The sequence below is a fragment of the Aptenodytes forsteri genome, unplaced genomic scaffold, assembly GCF_000699145.1.
Source record: "Aptenodytes forsteri isolate BGI_AS27 unplaced genomic scaffold, ASM69914v1 Scaffold72, whole genome shotgun sequence".
Taxonomy (NCBI): domain Eukaryota; kingdom Metazoa; phylum Chordata; class Aves; order Sphenisciformes; family Spheniscidae; genus Aptenodytes; species Aptenodytes forsteri.
Genome location: NW_008796193.1, coordinates 3,351,204 through 3,372,047, shown reverse-complemented (window position 1 = coordinate 3,372,047; position 20,844 = coordinate 3,351,204). Strand labels below are relative to the sequence as shown.

At 37.3% G+C, this 20,844-nt stretch overlaps 1 protein-coding gene across 1 annotated transcript; it reads right to left on the bottom strand.

Moving 5' to 3' along the window:
- Positions 1-3,557: 3,557 nt before the first annotated feature.
- On the bottom strand, positions 3,558-15,847 carry APOOL (apolipoprotein O like). Its single transcript, XM_009288115.1, has 9 exons — positions 15,827-15,847; positions 15,199-15,390; positions 14,462-14,581; positions 12,854-12,908; positions 11,815-11,913; positions 10,608-10,699; positions 8,821-8,907; positions 5,953-6,103; positions 3,558-4,195 (listed from the first exon to the last, which is right to left on the bottom strand). Exons 1-9 carry the CDS (start codon positions 15,845-15,847, stop codon positions 4,098-4,100), a joined length of 915 nt encoding a protein of 304 aa, XP_009286390.1. The 3' UTR covers positions 3,558-4,097.
- Positions 15,848-20,844: the final 4,997 nt, after the last annotated feature.

Here is a 20,844-nt window from a genome sequence, read left to right as displayed (position 1 = left end):
AGACATTATTTTTCAAAAATATATAACTTATATAAAAATTACAGTATACATTTACTTTTATATTATGTTACTGCATTATGAAAGAAACTATATAACTTTCATGTCAAGCTTTAAGTGACTGTTAATGATACATTTGAGAGGCATTTCAAAGTGTTTCCCTATAAATTAATAAAACCATGTCTTGCAATGCAACTGTTACTGCATTTTAAAAGAAACTATATAACTTTCATGTCAAGCTTTAAGTGACTGTTAATGATACATTTGAGAGGCATTTCAAAGTGTTTCCCTATAAATTAATAAAACCATGTCTTGCAATGCAACTTTTCCTGGGTACTTATGTTAATTTTTCATTGTTTAACAGGTTTGCGTACTGGGTCTGAAATCTTAAAGAGATCAAGTCAGGCACATATATTTAAAATGAGGACTCCCAAGCATGGCATAATGTAGATTAGATTTGCTTTTTTAAAGCCATTGCATAGCACCTTTACTATAAATTATTAATACAGAGATGTGGCTACAGTTCCTTGTAGTTATCTGGAACAAGCCATCTGTAGAGTATTAAGTAAAACGTGGAGCTTCAGATGTCTGAACTGAAGACGGCAGGCACCTTTTCAGATTTGACAAAGAAACACTTCACAAAATGGCAGCTGAGTAATAAAGATTCACAGTCACCATTCCAATATTTGTACAAGAGCAGGTTAGTAACCTGATTTGGGCTGCCTTCATTTCAGCAAATACATTCTGAACTTCTCTATAATAACCTGCATCTTTTTTGGTACCTCTAGAAATTTCTCTCATCATGTGTCTCACATGGGTGGGCAAGACAATGACTGATGCTAATATAAATGTATATTATCAAAGAACTATTATACTATATCATATTCCAGGTTTTACTAAAAAATTCCTTCCCACTACTAATAAATCTATTCTCCAGGACAGAGAAATACCAACTGAGAGATTGATTATGGTCTTTCTGAAAGCAGAGAACACACCCAGACAGGATACAAAACTTCTCATACTTTTTCTGTCCCGTTTTTTTGGCTGCAGATAGGGAAACAATCGTCTTATAGCTATACCTGTTTCAGTGCCAAAACCCAAGCCTCTAATTTTAGTCCCAGCTTTTCAACTGTGTCGGGATATTAAACAAAAACCATTGATACAAAATGAACAATAAGAAATTACCCTCTCTTGTAGAGAAGAATGAGACAGAGAAATCTCAACTGACCAAAAAACTAAACTAAAAAGTGACAGTAGACGACAAACCCTGTACTGCAATAAACTTGGGCTGGCTCACTCCTCTCGTCCACCAAGAAGAAATGACACAGCAGAGATACCATGTTATGAGCTCTAGAACTGTATTCCTCATACTGTTTATTCATCAAAGTGGGTAGGAGCAATAATTTTAAGTTATGTCCCAGAAAATGTATCTAAGACTTCTGAATGACAATTTAACTCTAAAGCATAGTTCTATTACAATTTTGCCCTAAGGAGTAATCTGAGACTAAAATACAGCCTAGGCACAGCTTTGTGTATTGTGTCCATTTACAGCATGAACTTCTTGTAAAATCAGGGGTTGTAATACAAACAGCTTGCATGAAACATTTAATTCTTGACCGCCTAACCACCAAGGAGTCCAATGTCCCTTTTGCAGACCAGACACTTTTATTTATCATGAGATTTGAGTGGTAATGCCCTTCAAGTATGGAAAGGACCGGACTAGCTTTTGGCACTGCAGGTAGAGGGCAGTCTTTTAAGGCCCACTCTTGCCTAGAAAGGGTAGACATGCTTGTTCCTTAACAGCTAGCCAAGGTAGCTTCTCTCCCTGCTCCCAGAAGACTAATTCCTGTGCATAGTTTCCCACTGTGTACTAAAAAATGTCATCACAGTAAACCCCTACAAATTCCACGCAAACCTGCATCATCTTACCTTTCTTGTTGACTTGTGACAGCGTATCACTCAAAGGACATAAGTTAGAATTTAAATAGAATCTAGGAGTAGAGCAGATGTTTTTTCCTTTATGTTTTTTATCCAGAATCTGATCAAAAGGCCAGATACGGAGATAGATAATACAATTTCTGCCATCCAGTCTTGCACTTGAAAATGATCATTTCTTCACCATTTTCACTTCCTGCCTTATGTCTTCATCTGTTTCCCTGGAAATGGTATATGAAGCCCAGCCATCTAATTTTTCTACTCCTCTCTCTGTGATGGAACACTAAATGTGTCTTGTCCAGGAGCTCTGTGAAGACTGATTTAATAGCCTCTGATTGCTGCCTGAATTCTGACAGTTTCCCGGGCCTTAAGAGATGATTAAAGAAACAAAACACATTAAATTCCAAGTCAGCTGTCCCAAACAAGTTTAACTAATAGAATTCTTCTTTAAACTTCACATTTACTGACTTCACCTTCCGTTGGACTCTGTATAACAAAGTCCAACACTTTGCCTGAAATTTGGATTCCAAAATATCAATACTTATCTGTTTCTCAACCTTCATAAAAGCCTTACTTACTCTTTTGCTTATTCATCATTTGTGCCTTATGCACATTCCATTGTGCAATATCTCTTCAAAACTTCTACTAGTCCTACAGTGACGCTAGGAATACTGTTTGCCTGTACTTCACTACTCATTTGCCTTTGCATTAGCAGCCTTAGAAGGAGGAATCAGGTTGTGAAATCTCTTCTTATAGAGAACAGGAGCAAATATCCCTTCGTAGCCCAGTACTGAGAATACATTCATATGAAGCAGCATTTCTTTTCAGGTTTAAGTCTTCCAACCAAACTGTTTGGATAGTTTGTGTCCGTCCCCCGTCCCCGTCCCCCCAGCTTTACAACAAAGCACATATTTTCGTTAATTGAAAGATAACAGAATTCAACAGATCGAAGGACAAACTAACAGCACAGTGTCATTTTGCAGTTTGTATATTAGGGAAGTGCCACAGTAGATACAGATGAGATTACCTCTAGGCAGAGGGCTGATTATCATTGTGTACTGATAATGAGCTGCACTTTGTTCAAGGAAGACCACCAGATCTATTCCAACGCTTGTAAGAGTGTTTTGAAGAGAAATGGAGGATGAACAGAAGTAGAGTGATATACGCAGTGATAAAAGCAGTGTTTGAAAGTTTCATCCTAGGAAACTTCATCAATTTCTAATTTCATTCTTACAGAAAAAAGACAGAATTTCACAGAAATCCTACCAAGATGAATGGGTACTGCATACAAACTTCTGGGAAGAAAAAGTTGTCTGCCTATTACTTCTGCATTTTTAATATTTGTCAGCACTTTAAACCTCAAAACTAGAGGGTTTCCAACTTCCTAAACATTGCTAATGCATTCTGTATAAATTCAAACAGTATCAGTTTCATGGATTAAGCACTTTGCAAACAGTTCTTCAAAGTATTAGAAGTAGGTGGAAACTAATGCATAGGCTATAGAGGACATTTTAGAGATTAGTTGTGTTTTTTCCCAACTTAAGTGACATTTAAATACACAAGAAGCATGCAGGACAAAAAGTTATTTCCATTCACCTTTGTGAAAGAGGCAAACAACAACAAATGAATTTTGCAATGAAAAAAAAGTGACTTTTTCATACAAGCATTAAAGATAATGCTATCCGTATGATGTAACAACCAACTTTTTAAGGGTACTCGGACCAGTAAGGAGTTGCACTTCATTCCAGAGCTGAGAGAAAAAAGACAAAGAAGCCTCTGCAAATCCCATCCATCACATTCTTTTAGATCAATGAACATCTGAGCCAAAGCATAGAGATACGTTTACATTTTCAAATATTCTTTGTGAAGTGACATTTATTAACAAGCTTGGCACAGAGAAACCTCATTGTGAGAAGACACTGACAAATCTCATTTTCTCAGTGTCTAGCTAATGACGCTGACGAGTGAATTCTCACTGCTTATAAGTAGTGAGAAACAAAATATTCACTAAACAGAATCATGTAAGTCAATAATAGAAATTGGGATATAAGAAAATACCTGATTAAATTATACCTCACAGAGTATGTATTGTAAGGCTTATTCCTTCCCTTCTTCCCTCCCCCTTATCCTGTAATACTTTGCAAAGATTTGTAAGCAGATTTGTCTTAGCTTCTAGTACTGTACATATCCACATCTTCTGGGCTGGACTGACCATGGTCCATAAGTTTTGGATCAGGCTTAAATTTTGGTGTCTTCACTGTTCCTGTTAGAGATATTCAAAAAATTTAATTAAAAAATACATATATATTTGAGCTGTAGGAAAAAAAAAGCTTGTTGACACATTTTGAGAATTACTGTACTACCAAACACTTACAAATGATCAAAATATATATGTTCTAGTTAAAACTGTGTAAGTGATACAGGACAATGAAGGCATGTAAGCATACAGCAGTGGATGGACAGCAGGTCTTCCTCCTACTCTCTACACTTTAATACTACTTCCTGAACACAGCAGGGTGAGAGAAGAAATAGCAGTGCTTTGCCCTACTCATGGAAAGGAAGGGAAAGTTTGGGACATGGGAAGAAATCTCCAGGCTTTCTTCCCCCACGGCTCCCAGGAGCACAGCTGTCTCCCAAAACCAACTGAATCAGTATCTTCCCTGAAGCTGCTGCCAGATGGTAAGAATTCCAAATTAAGACAAACACTCTTGCCTAGTTTCACTTCATGATCTCCAAAAACAGTGAACTAAGTTTACTAAAACGTTGAGGCCTCACACTCATCCCGAACGACAAGGCACAAAGACTGACATATTTAATGACATTGTAATTCCAGAGGACCTAAGGGAATATAAAGGCAGGTTTTCTAAGACTGTGCCTCCTACTGCTAGTCTGCTGCTCTTCCTGCTACATCAGTCGGTTTAATGAAGGGTGCTATGTTCTCCTGAAAGCTTTGCCCTGTTTGGACTAGTGAAAATAAACATCTCTGACAACACAGATTAATTTAGGGCATGGACATTTTTGGCTGTATTAGGGACATGAACTAATTCCACCCATGAAAGTAAAGACAGAAGATCTCTATCTACATAAAACCATTAAAGACAGTCTGGCCTGAAGCGACTGTAAAAACAGATCAAACCATTCCACAAACTAAATCAGAAAAAATACAGGTGCAAAGCAAAGATAGATGTGAATGTATATTATAGTGAAAATAAAGGGAAAAAAAACATTAAAAACCCCATCCAAATATGTTCTGCTTGCTTTCCAGAAAAAAGAAAGTTCTGGTAAAGAACACAGTAAAAAGAAGTAAGCAAGTGACAAGTAAAATTTGGAAATTGCCCCTACAAAACATAACTATTTTAAAACAAATTTAGTTCTCCTTTAATAGGTAATTCCACTACTGCTCTTAGCAACTGGCCTATCAAAATATTTGTAGGTTAAATATGCTGTTACATGATGTAGTCGATTATCTCAACCACTTAAGATGCACAAAGAACATCACTGTACAAAACCTAGCAAAATAAAATCCAATGCTTCATTTGTCAATTACGCATTCCTCTTTTACCAATATCTGAAGATCTAGAACCTGTACAGAGAACTGAACAGTAATTCAAGTTAGCTGTTTTCACAAAAATCCAGCAGCAATCCTTTAAATTACACTTATGGTATTCTTGACAACAGAAGGATAATTTAAAGTAGGTATTTAACAGAAGTACTTGATGACATCATCTCATTGCTAACGATATGGGATATGGTCCACACCATATGGAATGAAAGAAAACATTATTGAGAAAGAACAACAAATTTATAAGAATTCTGATACTGTGACAGCGTCCACAGTGAGAAAATTGTCACCTCCCTGAGGCTCTGAAGCATATATTAAATGACAGCGTGTACCATATATTCTCTCTAATATGCTATGACAGTCTGCTCCATTTTAAAGCAAGGGTAACTACAAAATTCAGTCAAGTAATTCAGAATTTGCAAGCTGCCCTGAGATTACACTTGAAATTTTTAATTCACCTGATGAAGGCACTGGATCTTTATTACTCCAAGACTCTACTGGAGAAGATTCTGTTCTGTTAAATGATCTTGACTCAATAGCAGACTCAGGTTTTGTACTAGAAATCTCTTTCTTATCTTCTTGCGTAACTGATTTTGACTCTTGCTGCAGCTGTGAACCAAACATTAATAAAAAAATATGCACATGGGTATATGTTTAATACATTATTGCAAAATAAAGCTTTCAAGTCTGAAAGCTTATCTTTTTCAGATATGACATCATACAATGATATTCAACTAGTAATGTTAAAATCAGCTGCATGCAAGGGACACAGCTGGAAAAAATAAAATGCATGAAAGAACCCCACAGTTCAGATACAACAACTTCACATGTAAGGAAGTTTACTTTGTCACAAGTGTATGCTTATGTCTGATACTGTGCTTTTACTTGAGACCCTCAAAGTACTTCACAAGGAAGTCACTGTTCATTTACCGATGGGAAACCTATAGTCTTACACAAGACTGAAATAGCATTTAGTTTTTACAGAACACTTATGTATTGGGTTTGTGTGGCAAGGCTTTGGTAGTGGGGGGGCTGCAGGGCTGGCTTCTGTGAGAAGCTGCTAGAAGCTTCCCCTGTGTCTGACAGAGCCGCCGCCAGCCGGCTCCAAGATGGACCTGCCACCGGCCAAGGCTGAGCCACTCAGCAACGGTGGTAGCGCCTCTGGGAGAACATATTTAAGAAGGGGGGAAAAACACCTGCGCAACTGCAGAAGAGAGGAGTGAGAATATGTGAGAGAAACAACTCTGCAGACACCAAGGTCAGTGAAGAAGGAAGGGGAGAAGGTGCTCCAGCCGCCAGAGCAGATTCCCCTGCAGCCTGTGGTGAAGGCCATGGTGAGGCAGGCTGTGCCCCTGCAGCCCATGGAGGTCCACGGTGGAGCAGATATCCACCTGCAGCCCGTGGAAGACCCCACGCCGCAGCAGGTGGATGCCCGAAGGAGGCTTGTGACCCCGTGGGAAGCCCACGCTGGAGCAGGTTTGCTGGCAGGACTTGTGACCTTGTGGGGGACCCACGCTGGAGCAGTCTGTTCCTGAAGGACTGCACCCTGTGGAAGGGACCCACACTGGAGCAGTTCATGAAGAACTGCAGCCCGTGGGAAGGACTCACGTTGGAGAAGTTCGTGGAGGACTGTCTCCTGTGGGAGGGACCCCACACTGGAGCAGGGGAAGAGTGTGAGGAGGAAGGAGTGGCAGAGATGACGTGATGAACTGACCGCAACCCCCATTCCCCGTCCCCCTGCGCTGCTGAGGGTGGAGAAATCAGGAATGAAGTTGAGCCTGGGAAGAAGGGAGGGGTGGGGGGAAGGTGTTTTAAGATTTGGTTTTATTTCTCATTACCCTACTCTGATTTTGATTGGTAATAAATTAAACTAATTTCCCCGAGTCGAGCCTGTTTTGCCCGTGACAATAATTGCTGAGTGATCTCCCTGTCCTTATCTTGACCCACGAGCCTTCTGTCATATTTTTCTCCCCCTGTCCAGCTGAGGAGGGGGAGTGATAAGAGTGGCTTGGTGGGCACCTGGTGTCCAGCCAGGGTCATTCCACTACAACTTACTACCTTAGTCAACAGAAGATGGAAAGATAAATCATGGTAACACCCTAGTAATGAAAAATAATATATTGTTTTGGGAACAGGCTTCACTCAGGGAAAAAAATAAAGTTAATAGAAACTGTCTTTACCACATCAATTCTTGTTTCGCTATCATTTTCATTACATTTATCTGAATCTCATTTTCAAAATTCAGAATTCCATTTGCGCTCCTCTGTGGAAATAAAAGGTGGGGACTGCATACAAATGACCACCATAAATTTAAAGCAAAATACTTCTAAATGTTAATATGACTGAGAAACTTTCATTTTCTTTAAAAAGAACAAAAAAATCACTGTGCAAAGCTGAAATTTTACTCAGGGAAGTACTACTTTTGTCAGGGGTTTTTAAACTTCCACTGGAGAAAAACCCTTTCAGGTTGCAGAAACAACATGTTTAATTCTGGGATGTACTAACCCGAATTCCGTATGTAATTTACAGGAGATTAATATTTCCCTCTACTTAGGGCTTGCAAGGCCTCAGCTGGCTTACTATGTCCTATTTTGACCACCTCACTTAAAAAAAACCAACACCACAAATCACACACAAAGACCCCTAAAAAAAGGGAAAGGAGAGAGAGAAACTAGAGAAAGCTCAGAGGAGAACAAGAATTATGTAAGAGTTAGAAAGTCTGCTCTAGAAGAAAAGGTTATACTAGGGAGAAGATAATGTCAAAAACAATGAGAAATTTTCCATATAAAGAGGTTACTGACCATTTATTCACTATGGCTGCAATGAGGACAGGACAAGGGGGAAAAAAAAAAAAATCAGACACAGACAATTTATATCACAGGGTAATTAAAACAGACTACCTGGAAGGGTTGTGGAATTTCCTTCACTGATATGTTTAAAAATAAGCTAGTCATACCTACTGTAATTCTGTGGGTCTTTATTTCAAATTCAGTGGTCTGCTTAGGACCAAAGCTTGAATCAGAATGGATTATTTTTGTCAAGCTCAAAAATCAGCTATAAAGACAAACTCGGTCTTTGCTTGTGCATCTTGCATGTATTGTGGGACTACGTAGGGGATCTCAATATCTGCTGGTCTGAAAGGTATTACAAGTATGACATTAATTAAACACTGAAGTTACAAAAATATCAGAGGGGGTTTTTGTGCCTCACTTAACGCAATTAGTAATCTTAAGCAGTATCAGCAGAACAGTACTTGACCTAATTTACTTTTTTCTCCCTCTGACTTTGAGTTATATGAGTTATAGTCATTACTTCAGAAAGCCTACCTTGGTGACGTCTTCCTTTTTTGCCCATAGTGATCGCACAGCTTCATAGGTTTGATGGCTTGCAGCAAATAACTTTTTCCCTGTTACCTATTTTTTTTAGAAAAATGTAATTTAACAGCAGCTTTAAAAATACTAAGATACATACACCATTCAAATGAAATGCATCTTATTTGCATGAGAACATGCTTGACCCCATACTAAGACATTTCAATCATCTACTTTTCAAAATCTAGTGCGCAGTTCTCTTACATCAAGCAAATCCTAAATAATGTTTAAATTGGTACTAGAAATCCACAGGTAGTATTCACATGCTACATTCACCCACTCAAAATGAAATCAAAACCTGATCAGCAAACAGTGTTTCGGCAATGTTAGCACAATAGACTGGAACAGCAGTTTTAAAGGATCCAAACTGATCATTTCCAACATAGTGAGACAAAAGACAGTAACACAAAAGGAAAAAGCCCCAAAAGATGACCTGGCCCATGTTAGTGAGCAGTGCTTTGCTTTATAAATGACCAAATCCTCCAGTCTATTTTTGAAAAGTAATTTTTTAATACTGCAGTAACTATGCAGTACCTTCACAAACGCCCTGTAGAAACACAATACTTCACAGCTGCAACTACAAAAAACTGTGCCAATGGTGATACATAATGTAAATAGATAGGAAACAAGGATTTAGCTTCCTGAGATAGGTCATAACGTACAGTGTAGCATTCCTATTCATTTCTCCATCTTCCAACCCTGACATTTAAGTCTTATTATCATAAGCCAAGAAATCCCACTGCCTCTTGAAAAACTATAATCCTCATTGATTTGCATATCAGAAAAAACCCAACGTATCAGTTTAGCAATATAAGATTGCCCAGAGATTTTAACCACAGTATAGGTCTTTGCGATATCTTCCTAAGTACTCTGGAAGTACAAAAATACCAAACAAAAACACCCCACTAAAATTAGTAACAATAACAACTGATTCATCGTGATGGAAAGTAAGGGATTCAATAGTAGTTGTTTCAATCAGATTTCAGGATAACATTCCATAAATCTTTCCATCAAAACTTAAATCTGATCATTTCACTAAAAGATTGATAAGTCCTAGAACCAAACACAACTAACTAAACTAAATTTCCCTATCTCATCAATTTTAAACAGAAGTGCAGTTTTGAAACATAAAATACAAAGTTTGTCAAGGAACTACGAAGAATTCTTATGAAGCAGTCTGTGCTTTTCTAAATAGGGAAACACTGGTAAACTATAGAGAAGGAAGAGATACGTAGACTTTATATCCTGCTTTTTAATTCACTTTTTGTGTACAAATGTACTGTGTACAAACAATTCTTGCATACAAAATATTAAGCGTAGTTCTGCTTTTCTACATGAACAGCTAAGACATACTCTAATCAGGTAGACAACTGCAAGATTACAATAATTGGAAAACAAGGAATTTAACAAGAGATGCAATTGTACAGTATCTCAAATTGCACATCTATCAAGTTTGGCAAGGCTTTATTTTTTATTTACTTTTATTTCAGCAAGACAAAATAATCTTCATTTTTTTGAGAAATGAGGATTAAAAATTGAGAGGCTATACAACTCCATTTTTAAAGTCAGTCATTTTATTCATTTTTTATAGTTATGCAATTAACGCCTGTGATGCCTTATATGTTTTAATGAAGGTGCATGTGAACTCTGACTCCTAGTCCCATGATGCTTAATTCAAGTGAAATGAGAATGCTATGACTAAATTCACTATTACTTCAATATTAAAATACAGGTAAACTTACCTTAGCAATTATCACTGACTGAGCTGGGAAACAAACAGAAATTCCTAAAGCAGTAAGTCCCAATGGGTAAGCAATTTTCTTAAATCTAGAATCTGTATAAAGCCAAATATTTCAAATAATTAGACACTAATGAAATGTAAAGCTAAACTGTTGTATCAATTAAACACAATTGTTTAACCCCTAGCCATTGCTTACATCAAACTTATCCCCATAACGGCTGGAGGAGACAATACAGAGTGTGATTATAGTTTAATACAGTCACGTTTGCAGGAGATACTGATATTCTGAACACTGGTTTCTTGAATGAGAAATAATCCCAAACTAGGTTTTCCAATATTGTGAAAAATGAGAAGAACGTCTGTGCCATTTTGGAGCTGCTGTGGTTCTTCACTAGCTCCATGCACACTCTCTCGAGGACACAGATTGCAGAATTTGGAGCAGCCAGGAGCCTGGAAACTGGGGCCTCTTTGTTCAAACATGAGGGCCAGGCTCAGGTTCCTGTTTGTTGACAAGGAGCCCTGATGACAGATTCTCAAGCCCAAGTCTTTTAAATCTGTCCACCAAAAAGTAACAGGGATACAAGAAGAATGCTTTTACTGATCTGCCAGTATTTTGATTAACCCATTTGCTTTGCGAAATATTCAGATAGACACACGCTCAGGTATTACAGATTAACATTTTCTGAACAGTATCTTCTAGCAGTTTAAGTGTTATTCTTCTACTATTTATCTTGAAAGGAGAGGTGGCTGTATCTATCAAATTATCCTTTTGGCTTCAAAGCTGCCGAAATCATGCCTTCCGATGTGTATTCTCTTGTACCTGTGTAGCCAAATGCCAACATTCTTTAGCTTCTTCTCTCTTAATTCTCTTAGTTTTCACTATATTCAGTAACCTTACCTATTAATTTGTCTCCAATTTTCTCCCACACACACATTGTTTTTGAAAACCACTCATGACAAACTCAAAACAAGTGTCCTACTTTGAATTTCTGTTGATTCCACCATTAAAAACGACTATGTAATCCTGCTCTATCTATGAGGTCTTAGCCAGCTTCTCAAAGAAATATTTCATAATGTCCCTTCAATTTATCAGGAAGGATTTTTTTTTTTAACACTAGTTACATAGGTTTTTGCCTATGTTTCAGAAAAATCTTTTGACGTGCTACATATTCAACACACCAATAATGAAAATAAGCAAAACCCCCTACCTTTTCTTGCCAGCACTACGCCAGCTAAGCCTGACACTGTAATTACACCAACTTTGGGAAGAAATTCTGGTGGTGGATTCTTCAGGTAAACGTAAGCATCTTAGAATTAAAAAAAAAGAAGAAAAAAGAAGCATAACAATTCAATATTAATCCTTTTATTTTACTTCCCACTTAAGAAATGAAGATGGAAGTAAAATGGTGAATATCCAAAACTGAAAACAGTCCAAGACTGGATTTTTGTTAATAAATGAAGATGCCTTATTTTCCAGGTGCACACTCTGCAGTCTGTGTTAGACAGAACCAGAATCACAGTCCTCAAAACACAGCAGCAAAGTTAACAATTTTTTTCCTTAGGTACTTTTTTATATCTTGTAAAATGTTAGTCCTTAATAAAGGAAAAGGAAAGCATAGTTTTAAGTTTTGATTTTACGGTGAGTTAATATAGTTAAAATGAGAAAACACGTATTTTGGAATCTCCCGATATACTATTTTTAAGGAAATTAACTTTTATCTAGTTTCTGATACTGAACTTGAATGCAAATACTGCTTGTAACTTGTGCTAGAATTAAGAAGCCGTTTTTATAATTAAGACAGATTGTGGAATTTCCATCGCTGGAGATGTTCAAGACCTAACCCAACAGAGATCTAAGCAACCTGCTTTGGCCCTGCTTTAAGCAGGTGATTGGACTAGACGATCTATAGAGGTGCCTCTACAGAGCGATCTATGGATCTATAGAGATTCCAACTTCAATGATTCTGTGATACTATGATTTTAAGAACAAAGCTAAAATCAAAGGAATGAGAAACACCATTTAATTGGTCATTTCTCTCATTTGAGAACAGAAATGAAACTCCATAGTGAATTAACAGTGGTCCCAGGTTTTCTTCCCCCCACACTTGTGGAAAGTATCCCAGTGCACTCCCCTTCCACCCTTTCCCCCTCCTCCCCCCGTAACTAGAATTTGCTGTTGCAACCATCTGTCTAAGTCAGAAGGAGAAACAACAGAAACTGCTCAGTTCAGAAATGTGACTTGCTTACCTTTTCCAAATTGAACTGAATCCATGATTCCATTTTTAACAAAGACAAAAGCATCCTACGAAAAACAAAAAAAAACCCAAATAAATGTAAAATCTTTGCAAAAGTAGACATTTTCAGTACAAAACTACTCAGCTGATACAGACAGCTCAGCACAATGAGACAAAGAAATATTATGTAACTTTTAAAAAAGCAAACCAGATCAGTGAACTTCTACAGAGGCTGTGCTGAGATCTATCCCCTTTTTGACTACCATTTTTATATTTTTAAAACCTCCATCCATATTTAATTTAAAAAAAATCTCTTTAATATAGTAAGATCACTTTCAAAATTGACATCTCAGGAACAAAACTGTAGGGTAGCAAAACATCTGGACGCCAACTGTGTAACAAAAGAAAATTCAATTATAAAATACTATCTCCTCTTCCCTAGAGAGACTTAACCAGTAAAAATGTCTTTTAGTTTGTAAAAAAGGTGCTCAGTTTCACTGAAGATAAGCAATACTGATTTGGTCTAAGATGCGTGCTCAACTAGTTTGCATTTCTCCCTTCAAATTAGTCAATTTATTCCATTACAAGTTTTTCTTTAGCCAGAAAAAACCCCTTCTGCTAGCCTATTATTGGTATCATTGTCCTCAGATTGCTAAACAAATTGAGTAAATACACATTCTTTAGGAGATTAATGAAAAAGAGTGTCATCTTGAGTTATTTCACCGAAATCATTTGTTTACAGTAATGTAGAATTTGTACCACCAGAGGTCACTGCTAGTGAATCTCTGAGACACTCACTTGATGAATAAGGACATGGAAAAGTTTGACACAGATTTATAATGAAATTATTTCAGTTACGCCGTCACTGACAAAATTTTCACAGACCAATGGAATAAAAATTTACAGAAAATACTGGACGATATTTTGATTTCCTTGCCTTTTTCAAACAATAGGATCTATTTTTTTTTGTAAGAGAAAAATACAAGCATAAAATTTCTTATACTAACAACAGCCAGGGTAAAAAGTTGTCATTTACCAGCAGTTAAGAGAATGGTGACAGGCATCGCATTTTCTCCTATGCCTAGAATATTCAATAACAGAGTTGCAAGGTATTTCTGATGACAGTTAGTCATAGCCTGCTTTAACAGTTATATTGGATGCACTCAGTTTGTCTTTCCTAAAGTACCTAAATCAGGTCTTTTAACCTGCCCTTTGGAAGCAGCTCTCTCTCTCTCTGTGGACTATACATGGAATTTCAGACTCCTAAACGCTATCAAGTTCTGCTAGCAAGAAGTTACCCGTGTAACTCTTGCTGTAGAAGTTAACCAAGAGATATTTCTGAACCGGACATTGTGGGCTGGCCTGGATCCAGTTTAGCATTGACTGAAATGGACCTCTTTGGTCTCACTGCCTTTTGATTTGGAAAACAAGGAGAACGCACAGGTTCCCTGTTATAAGCACAGTAGAGAAAAAGGGTTCATTTTTGCATCTTAAATTATAGGTGTATGCTAATACAAGCAACTGCAAACAAAATCTCCACGGTGATGTATGCTGTTTCTTCAATGTTTTAGTCACGTGCTGTCAGGAATTGTAGGAAACTTTGGATGCAGGTATTTCTTACTTTGCACCATCCAATATAGCGGCCGGTTGTCTGTCTTACTGAAGAAAATTGCTTCTGCAAGTAACCAGGCTGTTCTTCAATGTATTTCGATTTCAGAGGCGGTGGACAGTAAATTGGAAGCTGGAAAGAAAAGCATAACTGTACTGCAGGGAGACAGTTTTGTATACTGATTAATATTTACACTGAATAGTGTTTTTCAAGACTGCAAATCCTTAGTGTTCCCACAACAGCAAACAAAACCTCTATATTGAATTATGTTCTTCTATATTTACAAAAACTTACTTTCCACAAGTGTGACTACAGGTTAATTCTTTAGAAATGAAAACTGAAAGTATTGTATAGGTTCTAAGAAGTAGAATTACTGAGTATGATAAAAATATCTTTTCTTCAGAAAAAGCATGAGCAAGAATAGTTGGAAGATGCATGCATGTACTACTAGAAACTGTACAATAAAAAGAGACTATTATTATCAGTATTACACTCTCTTACCTTTTCTAGCTTCAGTCTGGAAATAATGTAATAATGAAAATGAGATAAAACTTTACTAACTTACTATTGTAACACTTCACGTTTTATTTGTGCTATAGTGGTCAGTTATTTAGGAGGTAATTTTTATTATCACATATTACTTAGCTACGTATTTTATTTACTGGGTAATATAATTCAATGGAAAGAGATGGTATTCTGCAGAGTCTTCTAGTATTACTTTAAAGACTGACAAACAGTAAGATTCTTACCTGATTTGGCTTCATCAGCTGATCTTTTGATTCCTTTTCTGTTGCTGCATATACAGTAATACATGCAAATGGCAGACCAGAAGAAAGAGCTGCCAGCTTTGCCACCTGGGACAGACAGATGAAAAAAGGGAGTGTTAATGCAGAAATAAAAATTTCACTCCAGTAAAATCTGGATTTTCCTATTGTGTTGTGCTTGATCAAATATGGGATTAAACGTGCCACTTTCAAAATGTTTTTAAACCAGTATGCCTTTTAGGAACCTCTTGTGTCTCATACAGAGATTTTCTCAAATTACAATGGTAAAGAAAAAGCTAGAGATCACCGACAACAACAGTTATGTCTAAAATATCAGGAAGAATTTTGTGTTCAAAGCCATGTTGATGCTTCCATCATCCCTTAAGGTAAATTAAGTTCTAATCTATTCAACATACAGGTACTCCAAGTCAATGAATTACTCTCTTGCTTCAGCAAAACGCACCTCAATTTTATTTACAGGAATTCTCCATGACATCAGACAAAATGTCATCTCCTTTCCAATTCAGAGAATGGTTCAACTACCGTCTGTTTGGAATAACTGCGTGTCAACAAGAAATGAAAAGACATAGCGATGACTGGAATTAAGCATCACCTGCTTAACCTTTCGAATCATGTATGTTACAATGTAAATTACAGAAATATAGGTTTGGTCATGAGAGTTTGAGGTCTACTTCGAACATTAATTTGGAAAAAACCACCGTCTATTACACAAAGCTTAAACTCAAAATACAGCTTCACATGAATATTTTTTAAATTATTGCCTTAAGATTCCAATCAGAGCTGGCATTAAGCGTGCTGGCATACCATATATTAAAAAACTTGCCACAACATGGTGAAGCATCTGCAACTTTGGTAGATCATGGTTTCTTCTGTATCAGTAAAGACTTTTCTGTTCTGTTCTTCACCTGAAGCATTTTTGAAACTTTAAAAATGTGAGAACAAGTATGAAAAATGTTCCCAGGATCTGCATAGAGATGATGGTGGTAGAGTGCCAGAAAAATAGAAAAGCAGGGAAAAAACCAACTTGATTTGGGAAATACTTTAAATCCCTAGTATAAAACTCTACTATATCCTCATTATTATCTCAGCTTTCAATTGGAAATATCCTGTCAAAGGAGCGGGATTTACTCCATAGCATTTAGTCATAATAATGAAAACACAATGAACACTAAGAAACGCAAAAGCACCACCTTGAATTAGCTCGGGTTCATAACACATCAATCACATGCAGATTAAACTACTCAAGACAGCAAAACACCATCACTTCTAAAGTGAACTGCGTGATCATCATAGCAAAACTTTCAGACCACACAATCACAGCGAAACAAAGCTGTTGGAGAACAAAGGAGGACACTGCAACGATGAGAGGGCTGTTATGAAAGAAGGGGCAAGCAGACAATGCCAGACCTGAAAGCTGTAAGATAAAGCTAAAAATTATTTTTCAGTTGCATTTTTTGGCGTGGCGGGCTGAGGGGAGGAAGGGTTACTTAAGGTTTCTCTATACTGGTAGTCTTTAGTAATATATAGTATTCCTGCTCTTAACACGCAGCCAATGTGCCCCTCGCCTCTCCTTGGAGCAGAAAACCTTCTTGGCAGCATAATTACCGCACCACCCTAAAAGTCTGTTAGTGGCTACTGTTTACTTCATGCTTTTCTTCAATATAGAAATGGTAGGAAAATGTGTAGGACTGAGCTCATTTTGCTTCCAGAAACAGAACCCCAGCACTTTTTCTCTTCAGGCCAGGTTGATGTTACAAAATTTTTGTAACAGAGCTATGTTAGCTGGAAGTGTCAAAAAACCCAACTCCAGGGCAGCTAGGCTAGCACATCTCAGGTGGCAAAGCCAACACTGTAGACACAATCATGTTGACCAGCATGTACTATTCTCTTAATTTACACCAGTGACACCCCAAAATACCTTCCCTTTGCAGATGGACATGAAGTATAACTGGCCTGGGGGGCGCTGATACAGAACTGACAGACATGGCCACTAGACGGAAGCTGGGGATACAGCTCTCGGTGCATCAGGAGTCCCAACCAGGGGAGACGGGGACAACGCGAAAGCAGGGACCGAGCGAGCTCCTCTTCGCCCAGAGGCTGACAGGTGGGGCAGTGACTCAAAGGCAGGAACTTGTGATAGCTGCTGCCCGTTTCCTCACCTGGGGAGGGAGGGTTTACACGCACCATACCCGCACACAGGTGCGGAAGCAGACACTTTGCAAGTTAAGGCAACAACACATCTGGATTTGGAGCGGGGCAGAGGGGGAGATACCAAAAAGTCATGTTACTAAAGAAGTGTGTTTTTCCCATGTTGACCTAGCTATGCTAGCAAGTGTGGACACGGTCAGAAGGAAGACGGAGGTGATACCACTTCCTGAAATCTAGAGAGAAAAGTCCTACATACATAAAAATACAGCCATGCTGATACCATGCACGTTGACCGGCATTGTGAAAAAATTCAGTGAGTCACAGGCTGACAAAAAGTTTAGCATATCAGAGCTGTAGCCACAATGGTCTAACACACTTAGTAAAACTTCAGTTACAACTGCTATACTGAGGAGTACTTGCCATTTTTCCTTTCAGTGCCTAACATGACCACCTCAACAGAAAAAATCACCAGGAGCCTCTGTTGACTCAGCTGTGTCCCAGCACAGAACACCTCTCCTAGCACTGAATAGCCCCAGGATATAGAAAATAGGTGAGAGGGGACGGCAATAATCAAAATATGAACCAATTGACACGATAACTGTCTTTTGGATAATGTTGCTTAGAGCAAAATGCCACACTCTGAGCTACAGAAGATTATCTATAAAGTGACACCCATCCTCAAAGAAAAGTCTGTATTTTTAAAGCATTATTAAAGGAAACTGTTTAAAATGTATTGTAATTCAGATAGCCTATTTCAGTACATGATGCTACCAAGACAACATACCAATATTTAGTAGATACTAGAAGGAAAGTAAAATTTAGAAGGGAGAAACCATGAAAAAGTTATATTGTTCACTTAACAAATTTGATTAATTTGTTTTAGAAATTCACAACGGAGTTTACTGTGCTAAATGTAAAAGAGAAAGCAATACCGGGAATGATGAAAGCAGTCACATTCCTGACTGACAGTAATTGCTTTACTTTTGGACGCCTGAAGACAAATGCATAAATGTTTAAAAATCCAAGTGAACAGCTGTACTATCTAACACTTATGCTGGCACAATTATTCCAAGAAAGTTTCTCTCTTTTCTATTGAAATCACAAAGAACCAAGCTGAAAGAAAAGTAACGTCACCTTGACTGCATAAAAGCAGCTTCACTACATCAAGTTGTCTATCCTCTTCCTTTATCTAATGACTAGGTATATTAAAAATATCTCAGTTGGGTAAGTTGCTTCTTATTATTACAATTATTTTATTAAAATTACTTCAAAGGATATTACGTATTAAACAAGGAATTGTTTAGCTAAAGAAATTAAAAGATATTTTACCCATAAAATCTTCTAAAAGAAGTTATTGAGAATCAGGAAATGGCAGGAACATATAGTTGTATCAAAGACTAGGAAAGAAGAATGGAGAAAAACATCTGCAACAAATTCAAGCCATAAGAAGTGCTGGAATTACATGGTCAACCAGTAGAATGACTCCAGAAGGTCAGCTGATAACTGATCCAATGAAAAAAAAAAAAACAACTTCTCTTTAATGAATTCAGGAAATATTTTTTTTTTTAATTGAAAGAGTTTAATTCAACATCTGCTCCGCATTTTACTACTAGTTCTGCTTTTATCTGAATTAATGCTCTGACCTAAGCCCTGTGAAACTAACAAAAGCAAATCACTCAGTCCCTCATGGCAACAGATCTAAATACCAGCAGTTATAAAAGCCATGAGCCCAGATGACATCCCCTGGAGATGAATTCAATACGAACATAGATCGAAACATGACCAGAATTACAGATATTAGAAATTACCAGCCTTAATGCTCTGGATGGGAGGGGGGGGAAGGTCCATGTCAGAAGATTTCCAGTAATACCAGTGCCGTGCTGCTGACGGTGCCATCACGCTGCAACACGTACCACCAGTATGTTGTTTTTTTCACAGGCATAAAAAGCACATTGGCTATTTCAAAGCACTAAACAGTGTAGCCTAACAGACATGGCATTATTTTTGATGAAAAGACCGAATAGCAATTATTTGCTGAAGAAATTTATTATATGCTCTCTAGCAGAAAATTGTTACAGCTATGCCTTTTAGTAGTAGAACTGAGGAAAACTAATCAAAATATAATAATAAAACTGTCAAATGTACCTGGATAATTTTAGCTTTAAGTCTTTGCATTTCAAACAATCTACTTCAAACTGTTAGAATCTTATCAAAGAACAAAAATACAGATTCTATTAAAAAAGCTAAAAAGCTACATCACTACAAAGAACACTTTCTCATCAACTCAAAAGATGCAGAATACAAACTAAAGCATAATAAAACCATATATTTAATTTATGCTAATTTCCAAGACGTTAAGTATTGTTTCTCACTGAAACTGCAAATTCTGTATACTTGCTTCAAGAATTGGAGCACAAGTAAGGAAACTTGCCCTGAAGGTAGGAATAAGCCTCAAAACAAAAACAGGTAATCAAAGGAGTAAGCAAAAACCTGATGCGTGTGTATATATATAAATATATATGCCTTCTCTATCACAAAATCAGAATCTACTAGTCAGATTAAAATAAGATTAAAATTTTATCAGCTACTGCATGTCATATTTTCAGGGGAGAGCTGTTACTCAAAGAATAAGAAGCACGGGTTTATAGTTTTCTGCTACCACTTAGATGCCTTGAGGAAGAACAAAAAACCGTCTCTGATCCTTTTATTTTTCTCAGAAGTTACATGAGACATGACAATTGTCAGAAGTTTATAGGCCAAATCCAGTATTTTAATTTGGATATGTATTTATAAGTCTCTAATGACAACTACAAAAATACCACACACGAGTGGAACAGAGCATCCTTCCACTTCAACTCAACTTACTGACACTCCACAGATTTGGTTTTAATCTTTGTCTGCCAGGTGGTAACCCACGGAGAGTGAAAACTTAACAAGAATAAAACTATTAATTTTTCATAGTAAATAATAAAGAACACACATAAGGTTACGTCACTTCACCGAAGGCACTGAACCATTCGGATTTAAGTGCTAAACTATACTACTTCAAGATCACCTAGCCATACAGCGAAGCCAAATACAGCTTCTTCTTTCAGACACTTGCCTCATAACAAACTAAGGTAAAATGCTTCACTTTCATTCCTTTAGCTGTCCTCATTTGCATCATCTTTTTCTTTGCAGATAGATACACATTTCAAATGCTTTGCAAAAGTAAATGTGAGGATTCACGTGAGAGCAACCTAGTCTTCAATCTGACCATGGAAACTGGAAAACCTGTCTGAATATTTGAGAGAAAGCCTAGCCTTTACAGACATATTTTCCCCTGTTTAAAGACACTACATTATATCTACAATTAAAGATACTTTAGATACTTGTGACCCTGTTAGTTTGTAACAGCGTGATTTTAACATCCTTGTGTTAGTGATGTATAACACTACTACACTTTACAATGCTATTACCAAA

What these genes read in the sequence shown, in the direction of transcription:
- APOOL (XM_009288115.1), bottom strand. Translation starts at nt 15,847, where the DNA reads ATGATTCGAAAGGTTAAGCAG. An exon ending in GCTATATTGGATGGTGCAAA is followed by an intron (nt 12,909 to 14,461) that starts GTAAGAAATACC and finishes TGTTTTTCGTAG; the next exon opens with GATGCTTTTGTCTTTGTTAA. An exon ending in TTCAGTTCAATTTGGAAAAG is followed by an intron (nt 11,914 to 12,853) that starts GTAAGCAAGTCA and finishes TTTAATTCTAAG; the next exon opens with ATGCTTACGTTTACCTGAAG.